The sequence below is a fragment of the Monodelphis domestica genome, chromosome 6 (genome assembly GCF_027887165.1).
Source record: "Monodelphis domestica isolate mMonDom1 chromosome 6, mMonDom1.pri, whole genome shotgun sequence".
Lineage (NCBI taxonomy): Eukaryota > Metazoa > Chordata > Mammalia > Didelphimorphia > Didelphidae > Monodelphis > Monodelphis domestica.
Genome location: NC_077232.1, coordinates 195,310,891 through 195,330,964, shown reverse-complemented (window position 1 = coordinate 195,330,964; position 20,074 = coordinate 195,310,891). Strand labels below are relative to the sequence as shown.

Genomic DNA, 20,074 nt, shown 5'->3' with positions numbered 1-20,074 from the left:
TCTATTTATAGAGAATGGGCAATTTATAGTAATGACCCACCATGACTATAAAATAAGTAGCTCTGAATACTATATAAAATAAAAAGAGTTTCACCTTAAATAAGCTGTCAATTTTTAAAAAGATATTTTAATGTCATTCCAAGTTAAAATATTGTCTTCACAGATGAACATATTTAACCTGGAAAGTCCACAAAATAAGTCATTATTATAGTTCTGATTTACAGTAAGAAAGTAATGTAAATTACTTGGATATAGAGACATCAAGTATTCATATGCAAGCATAATTTCTCAATTTCAAGACTGTAAGTGTTAGAAAAGATGTGTCTATTACAGTTTTCTGCAGTAGAAACAAGTTAAAATAGAAAGCTTGTGAAACCTAATTATTACATGAAACTAATATTCTAAGAAACTTCCTAGAATTTATGCATTTCAACCACTACCTCTCCTTTAATGGGAATCATGTTGAGAGGCTGAATGATTTCAATGGTGCTTGAAAAAATTTTAGAAGCTCTCTTAGAATTTTCTTAAGAACTTACAGCATGTTTTAAAATATATCTTCAATGAGGGAAAATTCTCATCTTTTGAAGCTCTTAAAAATCAGAATCATTCATTTGGAACTATGGTGAAAAATGAGCTAGGTGATTAGGTTGAACAATATTCATTTTGCTTAGAAATGCATTATGATTATAAGCTAATGTGACTTTTCTTATAAGCGTTCACTAATTGTCTCTGAAGGCAATTCCAAACAACAGCTTCAAAAATACTTTAAGTAATTGTAGCATCATAACAATAAAGGTATAGACTGTCAGGTAGACTACATTGAGGGACAACACTCACTTGAAAGTATAACTTTTGGCATTTCTCTCTTTATTGTTATATTATAGCCAGATCTCTTACATTTAAAAATAATCAAACATGTTCAGTTACTAATATCAATATTTTCTTTATCTAGAAAGAATCTTGACATCTTCAGAATCTATTTCCAAAACCTAACCCTGAGTAATTTTTGCCAATCATTTATTATCTCTAATCTATTAATACTTGATTTTTAAAAAAGAAAATAATATATTCTAAGCTACTGAGTTTGGGTGATTCAAACTACAAACTCATTGATCATGTATAAAGTTTGGGCTAAACAATATATAGCATCACATTACAGATCCCCACTGATGAATTACCATGGAGACAACAGTATTCCTCCTTTTTACCCTTCTAAATGGAGAAAGGTATAAGAGAACTTGGATTTGGGTGATCCATTCCTGGGAAAAATAAATGTCTAAAAATCATGAAAATCATCCAGGAAAAACTTGAATATCTTTTGGACATTCATTAAAGTCCTACAGATGTTCTTTCCATTTGGTGGGCCAGATGAACTTTTCTTTGTTCAAATACATTTCACATGCAGCAAGTTTCTTCCTTCCTGTGTTCTTGAAACAAGTGAAAAAAAACGGTTTTCTAATTACAGGCACAGAGAGCAGTTTATTTCTTCTTGCGTTATGAAAAATAAGTTGTTTCTTCTTTGAAAATATCAGCTCTCTCTAGCACTTCCAATATTAAAGGAGTTTGATTAACCACTGCTACCATCTGCTGGTGATTCATTCAAACTTTAGAAAAAGCAGTGGCCAAGGCTCCAGACAGTATGATGAAAAATGCAAGTGTTATTAGGACGTAGTTTTTAATACCCTGTGTGGCAAAGAAATGAGAAAAAAGTGTTGATACAAACCTCCCCAAAAAGAAAATTTCCTCTTATACAATAGTATATTAGAGTATATATTGGTATATGTAATGTATTTGTATATTATAGTATATAATATGCAATATCGGTAACTTTTACACAATATATATCTCAATGACTTTTGATTCTCAAACCAGACTATCATAGGAATATATTGTAAAAATTTACCCCCTCCTATACTGTAAACTCTATGAGGGCAGGAATCCTGACTTCTCTAAGCTTGTATCTGTTTTAGATGCTAGCACAGTGTTTTGAATACAGTAGCTACTTAATAAATTAATGAGACAGTGTAGGTACAGTATCAAGATCAATAAATATAGTATCTGGTTTGGAGGGGGCAGATGTCCTGAGTTCAAATTCTATCACTGAAACAATGGTTAAATCAGTTACTGTTTCTGGGTCTTAGTTTCCTTATTGGTAATGGGAAGGGATTAGACTATTTGGACTCTGATATTCTTTCTAATACTATAATACTGTGAACAGTCTATTGAAACAATAGATTTATTCCACAATCCATTATTAAATGCCTATCTATATGCAAGACCAGGATTTTGGAAAGTTACAAAATAATGAAGGAAGTGGTTCCATTTTCTCTTGCAGTTTATAATTTATTGTAAATAGGTATGGGAAATGACTTCTAAAGACTACGGTATATCTATATCTATATCTACATCCAATAACTCTGCTGTAGAACAAATTGCAACAAAAACATTTAAGATGTAAGAGCATTACACATGTTTGGATTAAGGAAAGAGGCTTTTGGATTGAAGGGGTCAGGGTAGGTCCTGGAGGAGATGATCTGTGAGTTGTCTTTAAGAATAGTAAGGATTTCGAAAAGGAATAATGGGATGGCTGGAGAAGATGAAAGTTCTATGGAATGATATGAGGAAGATTAAGGATGAAACAAAGTGCTGGAGAATTGAAAGGGAGTATAAGCTGATCTGGTTTTTTTGGGGTATCGGACAAACAGTGAGAATTAGCATGAGATAAATTTGGAAAGGTAGGAGATTTCCCATCATAGAAAATCCTGAGTGTAGGATTCTGGTTTGGTATGGTAGATTGAGCATGGCATCAGAGTCACTAAGTCCTGAATCCAAACTCCCCTTCAGATATTAGCTGTGGGATTCTGGGTAAGACTTTAAATTCTCTGTGCCTCAGTTTCCTCTTCATGTTTCAATGGCCTATGATGCCCTTTAGAGCTCTAAAACTATGATCTTCTGGAATGCCAGGCTAATGAGTTTGAATTATATTTGAGAATAGTAATAGAGTCTAGCTCTTAAAGGATTTTGATTTCTTAAAAAGTAAAGTAACTTTATATAAGAAAAACAGATTTCGGGAAAAGGTATTCAGGCGAGAGCATGGCACCTCAATCTACTACCCAAAGCTCCTATCTCATATATCTCAACAAACTGCTTTTTGGTATAAACTGCAAGAGGCTTTGTTTCAGTATTTCTGTTGACCACCTGTGCCTCTGAGGGCTTTTGCTACCTGAGCACTTGATGCTTCTTTCCATGCAGGCAAGGTAAAAGAATAGTTTAGGACCTAGAAGTCCCTTATCCCCAAGCGATTAGACTAAAAGTTCTCCCCCAAACCAAACAAATCACTTTACATCTGCTTAAAAAGTTGACAATTGAAAGATCCCAATGCAAACTTCTCAAACGAAGAACAAATATAATCATGCTGCAGAACTGTACAGAATAAATAAATTCATTTTCAGGGCACGACTGTCTACCATCAAATACACAAAAATCTGATTCTAGCTTTTAATGCATGTGGTTTAATCATGTAGAAAATTATTCAACTCCTCCACTTCTTCAAAGTACATGAATTCAAAATAGCGTGGAGTGCTAGAAACATGAAGAAGATGTCATTTCTCCCAAGGAGTCTTTCTCCACAGGTAAAGGTAAAGATTTATGAGTGTTTCTTTTTTTCTTTTCTTTTTTTGCATCTGGATCTGTAATTTTATGGGTGTAGGAAACTCCTGGTATGGTTTCTCTTCCCACAGAGGCAAACCAGCACAACTCAATACCTTTGAGAGTTGCCTGGGGCCACAGAAAGGGGAGATGTCATTTTCCTCTCCTCTCCAACTTGTATTATGGGTCATCATGGCTCTCTTCACTAAGTCACATTAGCTCTCACTACCATAGACTGTATTTGTTGACAACAACAAATACCCTTTGAAGCCCTCTCTGGAAGATTGTGTATCTGGTGCTTAACCTGTTTGGCATGTGATGTATTTGAAATATTTTTTTTCAGCTACCTCTCCAGAGGCCACCATGCACATTGGGATCAGAATGACGACTGCTAACAGGAAACCACCAGCAACTTCTTTATCAAATCAGGGACTTTTAAGGTTTGATGGAGGCTCTAAAGGCCATATTAGTATAATCCTCAGCATTCAGGGAGATCCACTCTTAACTTTCTCTGGATAAGGAATAGGAACAAGACCTGTAATAGCCAGGGTGAAGTAAGTCCCTCTCTTACTGCAGATCAATATGTTTTCTGCAACTCAAAAAGTTGCCTAGAGCAGAGGTGTCAAATAGGCAACCTGAATTTGAAACTGGGTTAAAATGTAATTGCGAAGCATTTAACAAGCTAACTAAAAATGCAATAGAACATAGATAATGTTGATATGTGGTTTTCTAGATCAGTGTGTGCTCCCAGGGATCCCTGTCTGGTTTAGTGGCTCCCTTTTCTAACTGAGTTTTACTCCACTGGTTGGTAGTACTGAAAAGTTATTGTTTTTCTCTGGGTCACACAACTGGTGTGTGTCAAAGGAGTAGCACTTGAAAGTAAATCTGCTTGGCTTTGAGGCTAGTTCTCAATCTACTGCACATTGATCCCATGAAAACTCATCTTTTAAAAAAACAATGATAGATCATTCTAGGGCAGGGAGGTGGCAGAGGGGATAGAGTACTAAGTCTAGATTTAGGGAGACTCACTTTCCTAAGTTTAAATTGTGGACACTTACCAGTTGAGACACCCTGGGCAAGTCACTTAACCCTGTTTGCCTCAGTTTCCTCATCTATAAAATGAACTGGAGAAGGAAATGAAACTGCTCCATTATCTCTGCCAAAAAAAACTCCAAATGGGGTCACTAAGAGTGAGACAGGACTGAAAAGACTAAACAAAACAAAATAGGTTTTGATATTTTGACATTTACTCATGCTCACTGAGGAAATGCTTTCTTAAAGCCATCCTAAATCCTTCTTACTGAACAACAAGCAGAGCAGATGTTGAATCCTTGCTCTGACATTTCTCTACAAATGATTTCAACTTTTGAGGCCCTCAGCATATAAGTAGGAGCTGGATTTCTATCCACTGAGGAAGCCTCCTTAAATATACCTCTCAAGCAGGACCTGTTTTCAAGGGATATCCTTGGATCCAGGTGCAGATATTTTAACTTTCTTTTTCTATTGCAATAGAGAGCAAACTCATTTTGAGATATCTCCTTGGCAACTCTTACTCTTTGGCTGTACTTTTCTGGGTGTGCTTCCTAATATCTCCCTTTCCCACATCTTCCCAGGGCCTTAACACCTTCTTAAGAGCTATTAGATACCACACACTTAAATAGGCAACATTATTCACTGCAAGGTAGACGGATCCCTTTCCCAGACCTTTACAACTGATTTGGGGCATGAAGATTCTTTGTGAGGTAATTCTAACTAAGAAATATGAACCATGTGCAAGAAAGTAGCCCAAGTCTGACACGCTATTAGCATATTTCTGGGTTCTTAAAAAATGGATTGTGCTCCAAAAAGCTTTCTAAATAATGGCTTCTTTTGTTTGTTTAAACTCAAGAATCTTGCCCATATTAGCAAAGCATGACTTGCTAAATCTATTCCTTCTCATTTAGCAGGAATGAAATGATTTCTTAAAAAGCCTTGAAATGATTTATCGTGTGGAGAATCGGCCAGATATACAAATTCACTTTACAGCTTTCAGAAAGCGGAGATAACATCGGTGCTTATTAAAACCAGGCAGAGCTTTGTGCTACAGCTGCATATTAAGGAGGAAAATAGCATGACTTTTGCTTCTTGGTACAACATTTTTGCATTTATGATATGGTCTATAAACCTACTCTGAAATACTGTACACATACACAGCACAGAGTATTCAAAAGTGTGATTTTTTTTCCCCATTAGAGATTGGGGCAAATGGGGGATAGTTTTCAAAATGGGCTCTTTTGAGTTCATTTCTGTCATGGCTATTTTGGGGTACGAGGATGTGCCAACTTGTATAGGAGCTGTGATGTTGCTGATGTGGGAAAGTCCTTCCATCAGTACAGATGACATCCCATCCATGAGTTAGGATCTTAGAGAGAACTGCCTGAGGTTTAATGAGATTGTGACTTTGGCTGTGGTCACACAGCTAGTGTCAGAGGTGGAATGTGAACAGGTCTTCCTGACTCATTCTACCCATTCTGCCACTAAAGAGACATTAAAAAGATAGAATTCCAACCATTCTATCATTTTGTAGAATGCCACTCTACTCCCCTCTTTGCCCTTCCCCCAGGAAAGTTGGTCACCCATTACTATGGTTTTATAAATGTTCAATGCTGAGGAGGTTATGCATGGGAAATATAAGGTCTCAAGCATGTTATTTTATACTCTGTCATCAACTGGCTCCATGGAATTTATCTTCTTTATGGAGATTGAAATATTCCTTTTCAGATCCCACCATAATAATAACACCCTTCTAAAGAATTTTTCTTCTTCTTCTTTTTTTTAATATGTGGCATGTAGCCACTAAAAATATTTCAAAAGAATGGGAGCTTCATCAGAGATTTCTTTTTCCCAGAGAAACAAAAGATTCACAACCACAAACTCCACTGAAATCTCTCCATTTACAGGGGCTATGGTTTCAAATGTTATGATTTAAAATATCATCTCTTCTGACCATTCAGTGGTATACATAAGTCTTTAGAAAGCAGTACTTGATCATACCTCAAGTAATAATAATAGCTTACATTTATATAGCATTTACTATGTGTCTGACACTGTGTTTGGCACTTCTCATTTGATTCTCACAACAACCTGGGAGAGGTAGGTGCTGTTACTATTCCCTTTTTACAGATGAGGAAACTGAGGCAAATAGGTTAAGTGACTTGCCCGAGGTCAGAAAGCTAGTAAGTGTGTGAGGTCAAATTTGAAATTAGGACTTGCTAACTTTAGACCTGGCAGTCTATCCATGTTGCCATCCAATTGATTCATGAGAGCCTTGTTTTGCTCCTGGAAGTCTACTTTCTCTTTTTCCAAGTCCCATGTGTCTCTTTGAGTGGATTGTATCCGAGAATTTACTTTTTTTTCTTTTAAACTTACCTTTATTTCCTTAAATACGAAGATACCCCACATTGCAGCTATAAGTCCTGGGCCCTGAAAGAATGATGAATAAATATTGACATTAGATATTTTCCCAAGGTTGGACAGATAGATACAGAACCAAATGAAGCAATTGAGCAGGGGGATTATATTATTGTTGTGAACTTTGAATTGAATTTGAGCCTAATTTGGAATAAGAGACTACCTACATGAATCCAGAAATTGAACTGTTTGGAGAAAGATGCCTGCAGAAACCTACACTGCATAAAGAAGATCCAGAATGAACTTTTTGGGGTGTAGTTGATTGAACTGAAGGTGGTTGAACACATTTATTTTAAATGTAAACTTTTATGACAAAGGACACTGCCCCCAATTGGCTTTTTGTCAATGTGCCTAGCAAACACTGGTTTGCATTCTCTCTCTTCTGTTTCTCTCTTATCTCTTCCTCTTAATAGGTGCAATATTGTATACACCTGTAGTTAGAAGATTTTTAGAGGTACAAGATGATTATGTCAAATGATCAATTGCGTAGACTAGTCTCCCAAATGATCACAGGGGGAAATTGTGAACATAAGATTAACTCTCCCCTGCTCATTTTAGATTTAATCACCAGAAGTGTATATACCCCACTTATCCTTAAGTGGAGGAGGTCTGTGACCCACATGTGTGAAAGTGAATGATGAATCAGAACCCCAGCCCTAAGCAAAGCTTTAGCTATAATTGCTCCATGTAAAATGAAAGGAAGGCACAGGAAGTGACAAAAAGGAATAGTCTTTAAAAATGCCAAGAACTTACTATGAGAGGTCTTTTGCCTTCAACTTGACCTTGAAGGAGCTTTGGCTGAGGACTGCTTCTAATAGGACTACCACAAGGGTGAGTGAAAAAGGCTGACTCCTTTCCCTGGTTTGTTCTGAGAGGCACTGGCCTCCACAGGGGCCCCTTGTCTTGGAAGAAGCCTTGTGGCTAAAACCCTGAACTGACCCCTGGGCCTTTTGGCTGGGGCATCTGGAGCCCTTCTGGAGTAAAGCCAGGAATTGAGCAAATAGTTTAGCTTTTTACACTAGATTTCTTACTCTGCCCTCTTTATCATTTCTCTACTTTCACTCTTTCTATATTTTATAAATAAATTTCTTAAAAAATCATTTGCAATTAATTAATTCCTGGTGACCCCACTCTGATAAATTTAGCCCAACCCTTTAATTTTAACCCCTTATATTCTGGTCCTTACACAATGAATTAAATAGTTGGATAATTCAAATGAAATTCAGATAATTGAAGAAGTATTCATTATTTAGTTTAAGTTGTCACTGAGACTTGACTCTTTCCCATGTGGAATTTTAGGGTGCTTGGACTGCTGCTGAAATTTATGGCATTACATCTAGTCATTAAACATTTATTAAGTGCCTATTATATTCCAGGCACTGTGCTGAGCACTGATAGATGAGTTCAGGTTAATAACAGGTAGGTCCCAAGATGCCAGGAGAGAATACTAGAGATGAAAATGGGGGGTGGGGGGGAGGAGAACGAATATGGCAAGGAGAGAATAAAAAAGGCAACATGACAAAGAATAAAATGAGCCAGAGAAAAGAAGAGTCTGGGATAGGAAAATTTCCAGATAGAAAAGGGGAGGGGCTCTATCTGGGGTTTTACTGCTTAATTGGGTACCCTCAATTGAGGAAATGCCCATCTTCCATTGCAAGGCCAGGTCGGCACCTCCCCTGCAGCTTTACTCTCCAAGAGTGTTGCCAGGAAGTACCTAGCAATGAAGTAAGTTGCCCCAGGTCAAACAGTACTATCTGGGATGGGACTGCCTATCACTTGGCTACAAGTTGAGTTTCTGAATTTGAAGTTGCTTTATTGATATGTACTGTAATTTCTTTTATGCTTAATGTTAATTTCTGTGTGGAAATAAAATGAGTTGTCCTATATCTGATTTATCATTGTCAATCATCTTCATCATCATCATTGCTATAATTGCTATGATGTTTGAATATGTTCCTTTAAAAATATTATTTCACTTTTTCCTCACATGAAACCTTATAAGGTGGGTGATATTATCCTCATTTTACTGATGAAGAAACGGGCTGAAAAGTGTTAAATGATTTGCTCGGAGTCACATAGCTTCTAAGTTATATGTTGAGATTTGATCTTAGGCTTTCCTGACTCCGAATCAGGGACTCTAAGCTATAGAAACACTTTGCCATCACTTTTATTGGTATGACATACTGAGCAATGTGTTGTAATTCAACACCACCAAGAAGTCCCAAGACAGGGAGGAACATGATCCCAGATATCACAGAAGAGCCCAAAGTTTGTTGGTCTATTTCAGGCCATTACAAGAGAAGGCATGGGCTTCTAAGAGGACTGTTGGGACTTGGATCATCTTTACTCCTGGGTTTATCTTAGGTCAACAGAAATTCCAGACTAGAGCCAAAGAGAGAATTGTGCCCAGAGTAGCTTGGATCAGGGAATGAGGAGTCAATAAATGTAAGAATTAGGGAAATTGCTTTTCCTGTTGAAAAATCAATCATCTTCCAGAGTTAAATCCATGATGGTGGATAAAGGGCAGTGGCAGTCTTTGTGGCCTTCCACAAATGGTCCTTCACTAGTACTGCCCTAAATATAAGAATACTAGAAGACAGGCAAGATTACAGGTCACTGAACTTTAAATACCTAATATAGAAGCTTATATTTGATCTTAGAGCTGATAGGGAGCTATTGGAGTTTGCCAAGTAGTATAGTGGTGATATAAGCATACGCTTAAGACATACTTTGGAAGATGGAAAAGAATAGATTGGAGAAGGGAACAAATTTGGGACAGAGTTCAATGATAAGGTTATTATAATAGTCCAGTCAAAAGGTGATAAGGACTTAAACTAGGGAATTGGTTATATGACTGGAGAGCAGAGGGCATATATACTAGAAGTGCTTTAGGGATAGAAATCACAAGATCTAACAACTGATTATATATGTAGGGTGAGAGTGAAGGGTTTGAAGTTGCAAACTTGGTTGACAGAAATCTTGATAGTGAAGAGGTGAAAGAAAACTATCTGCCTTTGATCTTTCAAAAATTTTATTAAAAGAAAAAAACTCACCTGAGTTCACCTAGGCTGAAATTAACTACCCCTCCCCCTCCAAATCCTGAATCTTCTCAGATTCAAAATTCCCTCCTTGGTGTGGGATTGGTCCTTATATAGACCCCCTCACCAGGAAATGGTGCCCCTCCCTAGCCCCTCCCTAGCACGGGATTGGTCCAATTCAAGACCCATCCCACACCAGGAAGTAGGGGGGAGGGACCCCTGGGGATGCCCACAATATTATGGTTTTTAAAACCCACAAAAGTTAGACAGAAGGTTGAAAGAGGAGTAGACTGGAGAAGAGAAGAGAAGTTCTGGCTGTAATGAGTTTTAGACACCTACAGGAGGTGGCACCTCAGCTGCACCTTAAAAAAAATCTATGGATTCTAAGAAGGATAGATGAGGAAAAACATATGTGCAAAGGCTCAGAGGAACTAGATTAGAATGTTGTATATAATGAACAGCAGCTAGGTTAGTTTGTCAGAAATGTAGATTGTCTGAGGAGGAGGAAAATAGTCTTGAAAGGTAGGTTGGAGCTAGACTATAAAATGCTTTATATGCTAAGTGAAGGAGTTTTTATTTTATCCTAAAGGCAATAAAGTCCCACTCTAGCACATTGAGCTTGAGTGATGCAGTCAAGTCTGTGCTTTAAGAAGGTTATTTTGTTAGCTGTGTGGAGAATGAATTTAGAAATGAAAAAGACAGGAAACAGGGAGTCTGATTAGGAGACCTCTGCCATAATTTAGAAGAGAAGGGCTGAGGGCTTGAATTATGGAGCTGTCACATGTGAGTGGAGAGAAAGATATGGATAGATGAGATGTTTTACAGAGAGACTCAGGAAAACTTGCCCTTGAAGAGATACAGAATAAAGAGACCTACTAAAATGAAATTAAATCTATTCAAAGGAAGGCCAGGGAATTTGTAAGTCCTGATGAGGGTGATAATTACTAAATTGGTAAGCCTGAATGACATTAGCACAACTTAGTTGAATATCAGTTTGCAGCAAAAATTAGACTGAAATTAAAAAAAAAAATTAGGAGCAAAAATGCATTTACTTACTGCCGTGATTATTGGAAAACTGATCACAGCACTTAAAGAGTGATTAGCTATGAACCAGCAGCAACTGGCTAATGCCCAAAGTACTCCAGAAAAAAAACCTGAAATAAAACAAAACAACAGAAATTATTATATCCTATTCTACTTCTGTCTTATTATCTGTCACCATATCACTATCAGCACCACTGGGTCCATTTTTGGGCCATTAGTAACAGCTCTTTGAGAATGCAAATTATCCTGCTGTCCAATCCTTTTCCTAGCTAACTGAAGGTATAATACTTATCTCTATTCTATATGGGCATCAGATAGAGGTATTGGATTTTAAGAGGAAAGAGAATTATTAGGCCATACATTTAATTATCTGTGAAATCCTGATCAGTTTATTTGAAAACATGACCATTATTAAGAAAGAAGAGATCCAAGCAATTTTATAAGAGGCATGCTAAAGCCAAGAAAGGCCATAACTGTACTATTTATTTGATCTGGACCAGAAATTTCAAAAGTATGGGGAGCTACAGGTTTAGAACTGAACCACCCCATTGGTAGAGATCACTGGTATTATAGAACAGTATCAAACTCAAAAAAGAAAGGGAGCTGTATATTGATTTAGTTTCAAAATATAATCTTATTTATATTGGATTATATTTTTATATATAGTTAAATGTTTCTCAATTACATTTTAATCTGGTTCACTCTCAGGGATGTTGTGGCTTTCCTACTTCTGACTTGGAGAATCAAGTCTAAGAAGAATTGCCATGGGATTCTGAGAGTTCTCATAGCCAGTCAGAGACAGGACTTAAAACTCAACTTCTCCAGAACTTGATTCATTCTGCTATCCTCTGGTGCCATACCACTTTTCTCAATCATGGTATTCATGTGATAAAAACAAACACTTAAATTTCTTTTCTAAAAGGACTGATGAATCCATGTTTACTGGACAATTAATAATAGCAATCTTTATATTGATAAAGAGCTTTTGCTAAAATGAATGGAACACTCACTTGACATTTTCCAATCTATGAATTTCTATTTCTCACTCTTTATGTTAAAACGAAGCAGTATTGTATAGGGAAAATTGTAAAAACCAGAGTTCTAATCTAGGCTGTGTCACTTCCTGCTTGCGGGACTCACAGTCACAGTTTCTCTAGGCTTACCTATCCTCCTTTATTGCATGTAGGAATTAGACTAGATGATCTCTATAATCTCTTTTGACTTTAAATCTAAAATGAATAATGCTGTTTTCTCAAGTATATGCCTAAATGAATTCAATATTGTTCCATTATCTTTTCAAAGTATATTCCTAAAATATAGCCCAAATCTTCTTCATTATCCCATACTTTTCTTCTACACCAATGTATTTCAAAATATTCTAGATTTTATATTTCTAAAGGAACCTATAAAGCAAAATCATGGAATTTCACAGTTTCTCATCACCCAGTATTGCTTTTATTGTGTTCAGTGTTCTCCTGGTTCTACTTATTTCACTCTGCATCAGTTCATGTAGATTTTTCCAGCTTTTTAAACCATTTAAAAATGAAAATTATTGAATGAAATTATAAAATTTTAGAGGGTCTAGAAAGGATCACAGAAAATAAAGATATGGCTTAACCTAGTCTTTAGAGCAAAGGGTTTGATGAAGTTTCTTATGCTGTACTTACTGACAAAATGGAGAATTGAGAAATGTAAATTGTGAATTGTGTTCAATCAATAAAATAGACAATTTTAAGCAAACACCTGCTATGAATTATTCAATTTGATTAAGCTTGCTTTTAATAGGAGACTTTTAGAGGTTAAGTTCCACACTTCCTTGTTTCTTTCTGTAAATTAAAGTTCCCCTTTTTGTATGTAAGTTAATTCCTTAATTAGACACATGAAAACTTACAAAACACTTCATGGTACTCTCACACCATATCAATGTATTGCTTCATTAATTATAGACCTTTGAACCAATGAAAAAGGTGAACTTTGATTTAATTAGTCACACAGAATTGAGAATAGTTACAATCCCAATGTTATAAATCAACTTACTTTCCTATTCTTATTAGACTTTCTTATTCCTGAAAATCCTATGAATATGTATATCATGAATATGTATTAATTTCATGAATATAAATTTGATTTTGTTCCTCCTTGTTGACTATGAAAATGCTCTCTGTAAACCTCTCAGTTTTTTCTTAGGTATTAAGACATTTGGAATTCCTTTCATTGGCTATTACTAGCCTTGTTAATAAAGTAATTATGCTTGGAAATTTGTGCCTTAGTCTCTCTTATTGCAGATTTTTATTGCAACAGAGTAATGGGCTATAGACATCTCTCTCCAAGTCCAGTTAGGTGGATTTAGAGTTGAGGAAGTAGTTGCGTCCTCATTTATCATTACTGGTTGGATATCAGTTTGGATGGAGGTCTCTTGGGGCATGGCCCTCCACTATTTAATATTTTAAATCACATTTAAACCACATAGTATAAAAATGCAGATGACTATTGCTTATTATCAAACTTATAGAATAAACCAGAGCTGAAAGGGATAGCTAACAGAGCTGGGATGTAAAAAGATCTTTACAAAATAGCACATAGAGTACCTAGAGGACCATGACTAGCATAGTGAGAAGGGACTGAAAAATATTCCATAGCTTGAAGTAACTAGGGATATTCTGAATAGAGAAGATTTAGGAGACAATTCAGTGCTCACTTCTTGAAGGCTCCTCACATTGGAAGAATAATTATACTTAAACTTTGAGTCCTAGAGGGCAGAATAAGTAGCAATGGGTGGCTTGATAGAGTGAAAAACTTCCCAATAATTAGGATTATCCAAAAGTAGAAATGAGATACCAAGGGTGGTAGCATCAAAAAGGCTGGATTGTTTTCTTGGGGATATGTTCTAGTAGGGATTGTCATTCAATTTAGTTTGGCTAGATGATCTTTAAGGTTCCTTCTAGCTCAGAGATTCTATGACTTCCATGTACTAAAATAGAAGAATTCTTTTTAGATCAATTATTTAAATATTCATGAATGTGGTGATGAAAATTGCTTTTTCGTATGATCTTCACTTATAAAAATATCTAGAGTGGCAAAGTTGTTTAATGATTAATAATAATAGGAAACTAGTAAGGAAGCATTTTGTCCATAGTACCATTAAGAACAAGAACTTTCTGATAAAATTTATAAACAAAACCTGTGTTTTATATCACTAAATGTTATTTCTCAAAGTTCCTGAGCATTTTATGTCAACTTTTAGGTAATCAAAACATAAAAAGAAGTATATTTTCAAAGGAAAGCAGATTCTCAAAGGGTGGTTCTGTTTGAAGTCAAAGGTATCTAAACTAAAATGAATAAATATACATACATATAAAACACACACATTATATATATAAGCATATATACAGATATATCTCATACATGATGCAGTTGAAACCCAGAGACTAAATATTCATACCTGGTAATATTGCTTGAGGATAAACTTTGGGATTATTTTTCATAATCATGCAGTAGACCAGGAAGTAGACAGTGCTTGTAACAAAGATACCACTGAAATGTGCAAAGACGTAGTCCAAATCTGAAAAACACAAATGTCAAAGGCATAAAAATGTTATATTTAAACAACTGTAATATATTTATTGAATATAAAATATGCTAAGAGTCCTGATAATATAGACATAGACCTATCAAGAGATGGAGAAAGAACTAGAGGTGAACAAAGAGTTAATTGTCTTATTCGGGGCTTTAGCATCTTTTTTTTTTTTAAGACACAAGAATATGAGTATGAAGCTTTTCTCGCTGACTATGCAACTATAACACCACATTTGAATAAGTGTACATAATAATGTAAAGTTTTTAAAAATTATACATTTTATTTTGAAACATGAATCACTTCACAACAAACAATCATGCTTTCTCTAGTTGGGGCAAAGAGGAAAGAGAAAGATTTAGTTGGGTATTTTAATACAACAAACAAATTAATTAATTAAAAAAACAATCTAACAAACAAATTAATTAAAAAAACAATGTTAAGTAAAACTGCTCTAAATAATGGCAATTTACAGTTTATGGAATTTTCCATTTTTGTAGTTTACAACTTGTTACTATAAAAGAAGGATAAGTGTTCACTATATTTGACTTGAGTTTGTTGCCCTTTTGGGGTCATCTTCATTCCTAATATTGTACTCATGCTGCATATATTGTTCCTTTGGTTCTTTTTTCTTAGATTTACATTATGTCTTGGTGTTCTTCTCTTGGTTTTTGATTCCTAATTTCTTGTGGTGTCAGTGATACCACATTACATTCATATATTAGTTTGTCCATCTACTCCCTAATAACTAGGTACATAACTTATTTATAGTTTTTTTGCTGATAGATATACCTCTGGTATGTACATTTTGTTACCTTTTTTCTTTTTGATGAGCTTTTCTGGAAGGGGAACATGCAGCTAAGATTATGTTAAGACAAGGAGAAAAGGGAGGAAAAGTAGTAATAACTTCATGCCGTCAGATTAATCAGTCCATTTGGTGACTATGGCACCTGATGACAAATAACCACCAAATATGTCCTAGATGCATGCCAAAGGGATATTTCAGCATATCTGACTGGAAAATCAGTCTTCTTTCATGTTTCATTGTGTCCACATGATAATATAAAGGAATTGGTCAGATAGGTTCAATTTTATGAGACTGAAAAAAAATCACTGTGGAGATATAACCAGGCTTTTCAATGAAAACTTGGTATTATTAGGAAAGTCACATACATAAGCACTTCGATAAAGAAGTTTAGTCATTCTAAGAAAAGATAAACAGAAGATTTAAGATGAATGAATCACACACACACACACACACACACACACACACACACACAATCTCTTTGATACCATAATGCTAAGAGGTGAGTGAAAACATTTATTATTGTCTCCTTTTTACAAATGAGCTAGTTCAGGAACTGCAATGTAAAGAGACTCATTTATAGTCAAACAACTAGTATCAGAGGCAGTATATTAAAATAAACACTCTTTCTATTAGCTTACTTTATACCTTAATTAGGAAAATGAAATAAATTAAACTTAATGATCATATGAGAGGGAAGAGAGAAAACACATTTTTTGGGGGGTATGAATTTAAGATGATGGACAACAGTCTGCTTATTATCTCAAAGAAAGATGCCTAATACTGTAACAAGAAAAGCAACAAGAAGACCAGGGAAAAAAGAAAATCACTAAAATATAATTCTTTCCAAAAAATAACATACCATACTTCCCTAGTTGATTTTCCTTGATGCCTCCAAGCTCTCTTTGTATAGCCTACAATATGAGTTGCCTGGCCTGAGTCCAGAGCTTCTTGTCCTTCTGGCTGGGGTAGTGGTAAGTATCTGTTTTTTAAATTAACCTTTTAGCAAGGTTACTGCCAGGGTAGGGGCTCAAAATTTTCTTAAGGCAGAGGAAACGTTCGGTAGAGTGGCAGAACATAGATGAAGAAGAAGTGCAGAGCCAGGATCAGAAACTTCTCAGCATGTCCATATGCCAGTTTCTTTTCAGTAGAATGGGAACAGTGGGTATAGGCCCCCATCTCTAAGTTGGTGAAAAAAGAAAGTACATAGAGCTGAATGGAACAGATGGTAGAGAAGAGGCCCTTAGTGTCTTTGTAGCAATGAGCCAGCAGGTCAATTCTGCTTCCTTTGAAGGCTACAGATATTATCTAGCCCAATGGATGAAGAAAAAAGTTTTGAAGGGAGATGGAATTAGATTCAACAAAGTGGGCTGATTTCAAAAGGTATTATATTATAAAAGTGAAAAATGGACCCTCTAGAAAATCTACCAGGGTGATAAATTGACAAATTTGACAAAGGAAGAAAAGGGAACAATTTAAGAAGAATCCTAACTCAATTAACAAGTATTTCATAGCAAAAGAAATGAATTCAGCAACTTTGATGAAGGTGTAAATACAACAGTTGTTACAGTTCTGTACAACAGAAATTATAGGAATTCTTAACCTATGGTCTATTAACTTTTAGAAAAAAAATATAACCATATTTCAATATAATTGATTTCCTTGGTAAACTGATGGCTTTACTAGATTCCGAAAGGAATCTATGACCCCCAAAGATGGTCTCCTATAATAATACAACTCTAAGAGTCCCTATAATAGTTTAGAAGAATTAAGAATAGGGGCTGGATCTCTGATTTCATTAGTATAACTAACTGCCAGATTAACATAGGAAATTTCCTCTACTGATTAGTACCTTCTCTGCCTGGAGTGAGTTACCTGGAAGCATAAAATTAAGCAAAATGCCCAGGATCACACAGCCAGGATGTGTAACCATGTGAACTTGCATTGGCTTTCTGAATTTGGATTCAACTCTTTATTCACACTAAACCATATGGCCTCAAAAGAATTGAAAACAGATTGAAGAAGAACAGAATTTATATATTCAAAGGAGAAATCAAAATCATACTAGAAAGTACAGAATTTAGAACAAATCACAGGGATACTCTCTAAAACAATAGGTTCTCTGAAAAAAAATCACCAAATTGAAATCCAAAAATGTAGAGGCAAAAGAAAAATTTATTGAACAAATGAAAAGATGGTAAGATTAGATCATATAGAATTTAAACAAAACAAGAACACTGAAGGAAAGAGTCTATGGATCATGTCATCTTCCCTCTACTGCCACAAAGGCACAAAATACTAATTTTTAAAACCTTGAATACTATATTTCACTAAATCATAGAAGAAAATTATATAGATGAAGAAATTGAACTAAGAATGTTAAGTGACTTGCTCTGGTTATATAAATAGTAAGTGGTGAACCAGAAATAGAATCCAGGTCTCTCAAGTCCACGTCCACCAGACTCCTGGAGTACTTTTGAAGTACTAGCAACTTCTGTTGTCACTTAAATCTGGGAGACAGAAAGAAAAAAAGCAGAAATAGAAACAAAAAACAGAGTGAGAAGAGTGGGAGAAAAGAGAAAAGGAAGGAAAGATCAAATCTAAATTTTGTTTTATTTACCCTTACAGTTAGCTATATTTAAGTTTATTATCACTGAGTTCAAAGCTCCAGTTAATTCAATCAAAAGGATAAATAAGAGACGTCATGTAATCTTACCATATTGACTAGATCCTGCATATATGCTGTCATTCCTTTTGCCATGGTCCTTGATATAAATTACTGGTACAAAACTGCATCCATAGAGTATTCCAGATACAACTGCTAGAACACAGCCTCTTGAAAAGAAAATCCCTATTATGTAATGACATTTTTGAAATACACAGATGTGGGATAATAATTTGGGCATGTGGCAATATACAAGTCACTAACAAATCAATGGGATTTATTATTACCATTGTATCAAGTCTATGACTGGCAGTAAAGCAAAATTCTGCTATGATAAAGGTGTACCAATATATCTAAAAATACAACTGTCATTCATCTTCTACTATGAAGACTGATCATAGAAATGAAGGATTTTCAGAAAGTTAATCTCTTTGAAGTTTAAAAGGTAATCATTCCCAAGTAATCATGTATAGTTTTATTACTATATTTCATAGTCTTTGTAATTTCCTCAGTGTGGACATATCCTCATCATTGCAGATTTCAATCCCTTTAGGATTTGGTAAGTGTTTTTTGAGAAATGTTGTGGTTGAAAAAAACCATGACCCAGCAGTCAAATGATTGGCCAGTTAAGTAAGTAAACTCTTTTCCATAACTAGGCTAAAAGATCCTTGTAGGCAGACACCATATCCTCTACTTTTGATCTAGTGAAGCTGAGCACAGTGGTAAGGAGGGCAAAATATTTCTTGAAAGATAAAATAATGATTGCATGTTGTTTTGCCTTTGCTTTTTACATATTCACAGGATAATTACCTTTCATCCTGTTTTTATTTCATGATGGCAGTGGTCAAATTGAGGGAGATTAATATTAATAATAAGAGCTAGCATTTATAACGTGGTTTATATATGTCATTTCAACTTAGCTTCCCAACAACCTTGTGAGGTGAATGCAAGTGTTTTGCAATTAAAGCACTACATTAGTATATTATGATTGTAAGTTACTCCTAGAATTCCTGAGGTCAATTTCTGGGGACATAAATTATTATCTAGGAAATTCCTAGGGAAGTCCATCTAAGTCTTAAATTTGATGCCTTAAACCAAAGCCATGACTGATTGATAATTTTGGTTGGTCATATTCCACCTAACAAATATTTTGATCAAACAAATAAAAGAATTCAATAGAGTTAAAGGTATTGTTTTTAAAAAAATTTAGAGAGATCTGTTTCTGCCTGAAGAAAATCCTGATTTCAAAAGCAGCTTCTAAGCTATTTTTTTCTGTCATTGTAAAGATAAAAATATTTTGGATACACAGAAAGTATAGTCAGTTGTGTATAATTCAGAGTTTTAAGCACCTAAAACATGAATACAGGAAGTCATATCATGAAAGAAAAGTCCTATTTTTGCCTCTTATTTCTTTATCAATAAACAACAAAAGCATCAATTTTGAAAATTAACCTATAGGCAAAATATAGGGTGGTTCCAAGTCTGATTTCTCATTCTTCAAGAAGTAGTTGACATGGATGGCAAAATGTTAGAAAATAGTTATATATACATAAAATCGACCTCTAATCTAGGGGAAAAAACACCACAGTTCCTTACAATAGTCTGTTTTGGAATTGAGAAAGCTTTTTGGTCCACGAATAATCCAGGCCATTAGTTTGAGTACTGTTGATTGCCTATCAAAAAACAAAAACAAAAATCAAGCAAAGAAAGCATTTTTGATGGTAATAAGTTTAAGATCCATGTTTGAGAAGTCCTAGAGACAGGACAAGAAGGGAGTGGGTGGGAAGGGATGGAGAAGCAGCATGGTGCAATGGAAATGCACCTGGGATAGGGAGTCAGAGGATGTGAGC

General features: G+C 35.2%; 1 protein-coding gene across 4 annotated transcripts in view; it reads right to left on the bottom strand.

Annotated features, from left to right (window-relative positions):
- Positions 1 to 846: 846 nt before the first annotated feature.
- TMEM144 (transmembrane protein 144) overlaps positions 847 to 20,074 on the bottom strand; it is a 70,058-nt gene continuing 50,830 nt past the window's right edge. For all 4 annotated transcript variants that reach the window (XM_001374973.5, XM_007496186.3, XM_007496182.3 and 1 more), the window contains 6 exons: positions 19,821 to 19,897; positions 18,276 to 18,394; positions 14,623 to 14,742; positions 11,193 to 11,290; positions 7,057 to 7,110; positions 847 to 1,683 (listed from right to left, as the gene is read on the bottom strand). In XM_001374973.5, coding sequence (XP_001375010.3) covers positions 1,600 to 1,683; positions 7,057 to 7,110; positions 11,193 to 11,290; positions 14,623 to 14,742; positions 18,276 to 18,394; positions 19,821 to 19,897 — 552 coding nt within the window. In that variant the 3' untranslated portion in view covers positions 847 to 1,599. The remainder of the gene's footprint in view (positions 1,684 to 7,056; positions 7,111 to 11,192; positions 11,291 to 14,622; positions 14,743 to 18,275; positions 18,395 to 19,820; positions 19,898 to 20,074) is intronic.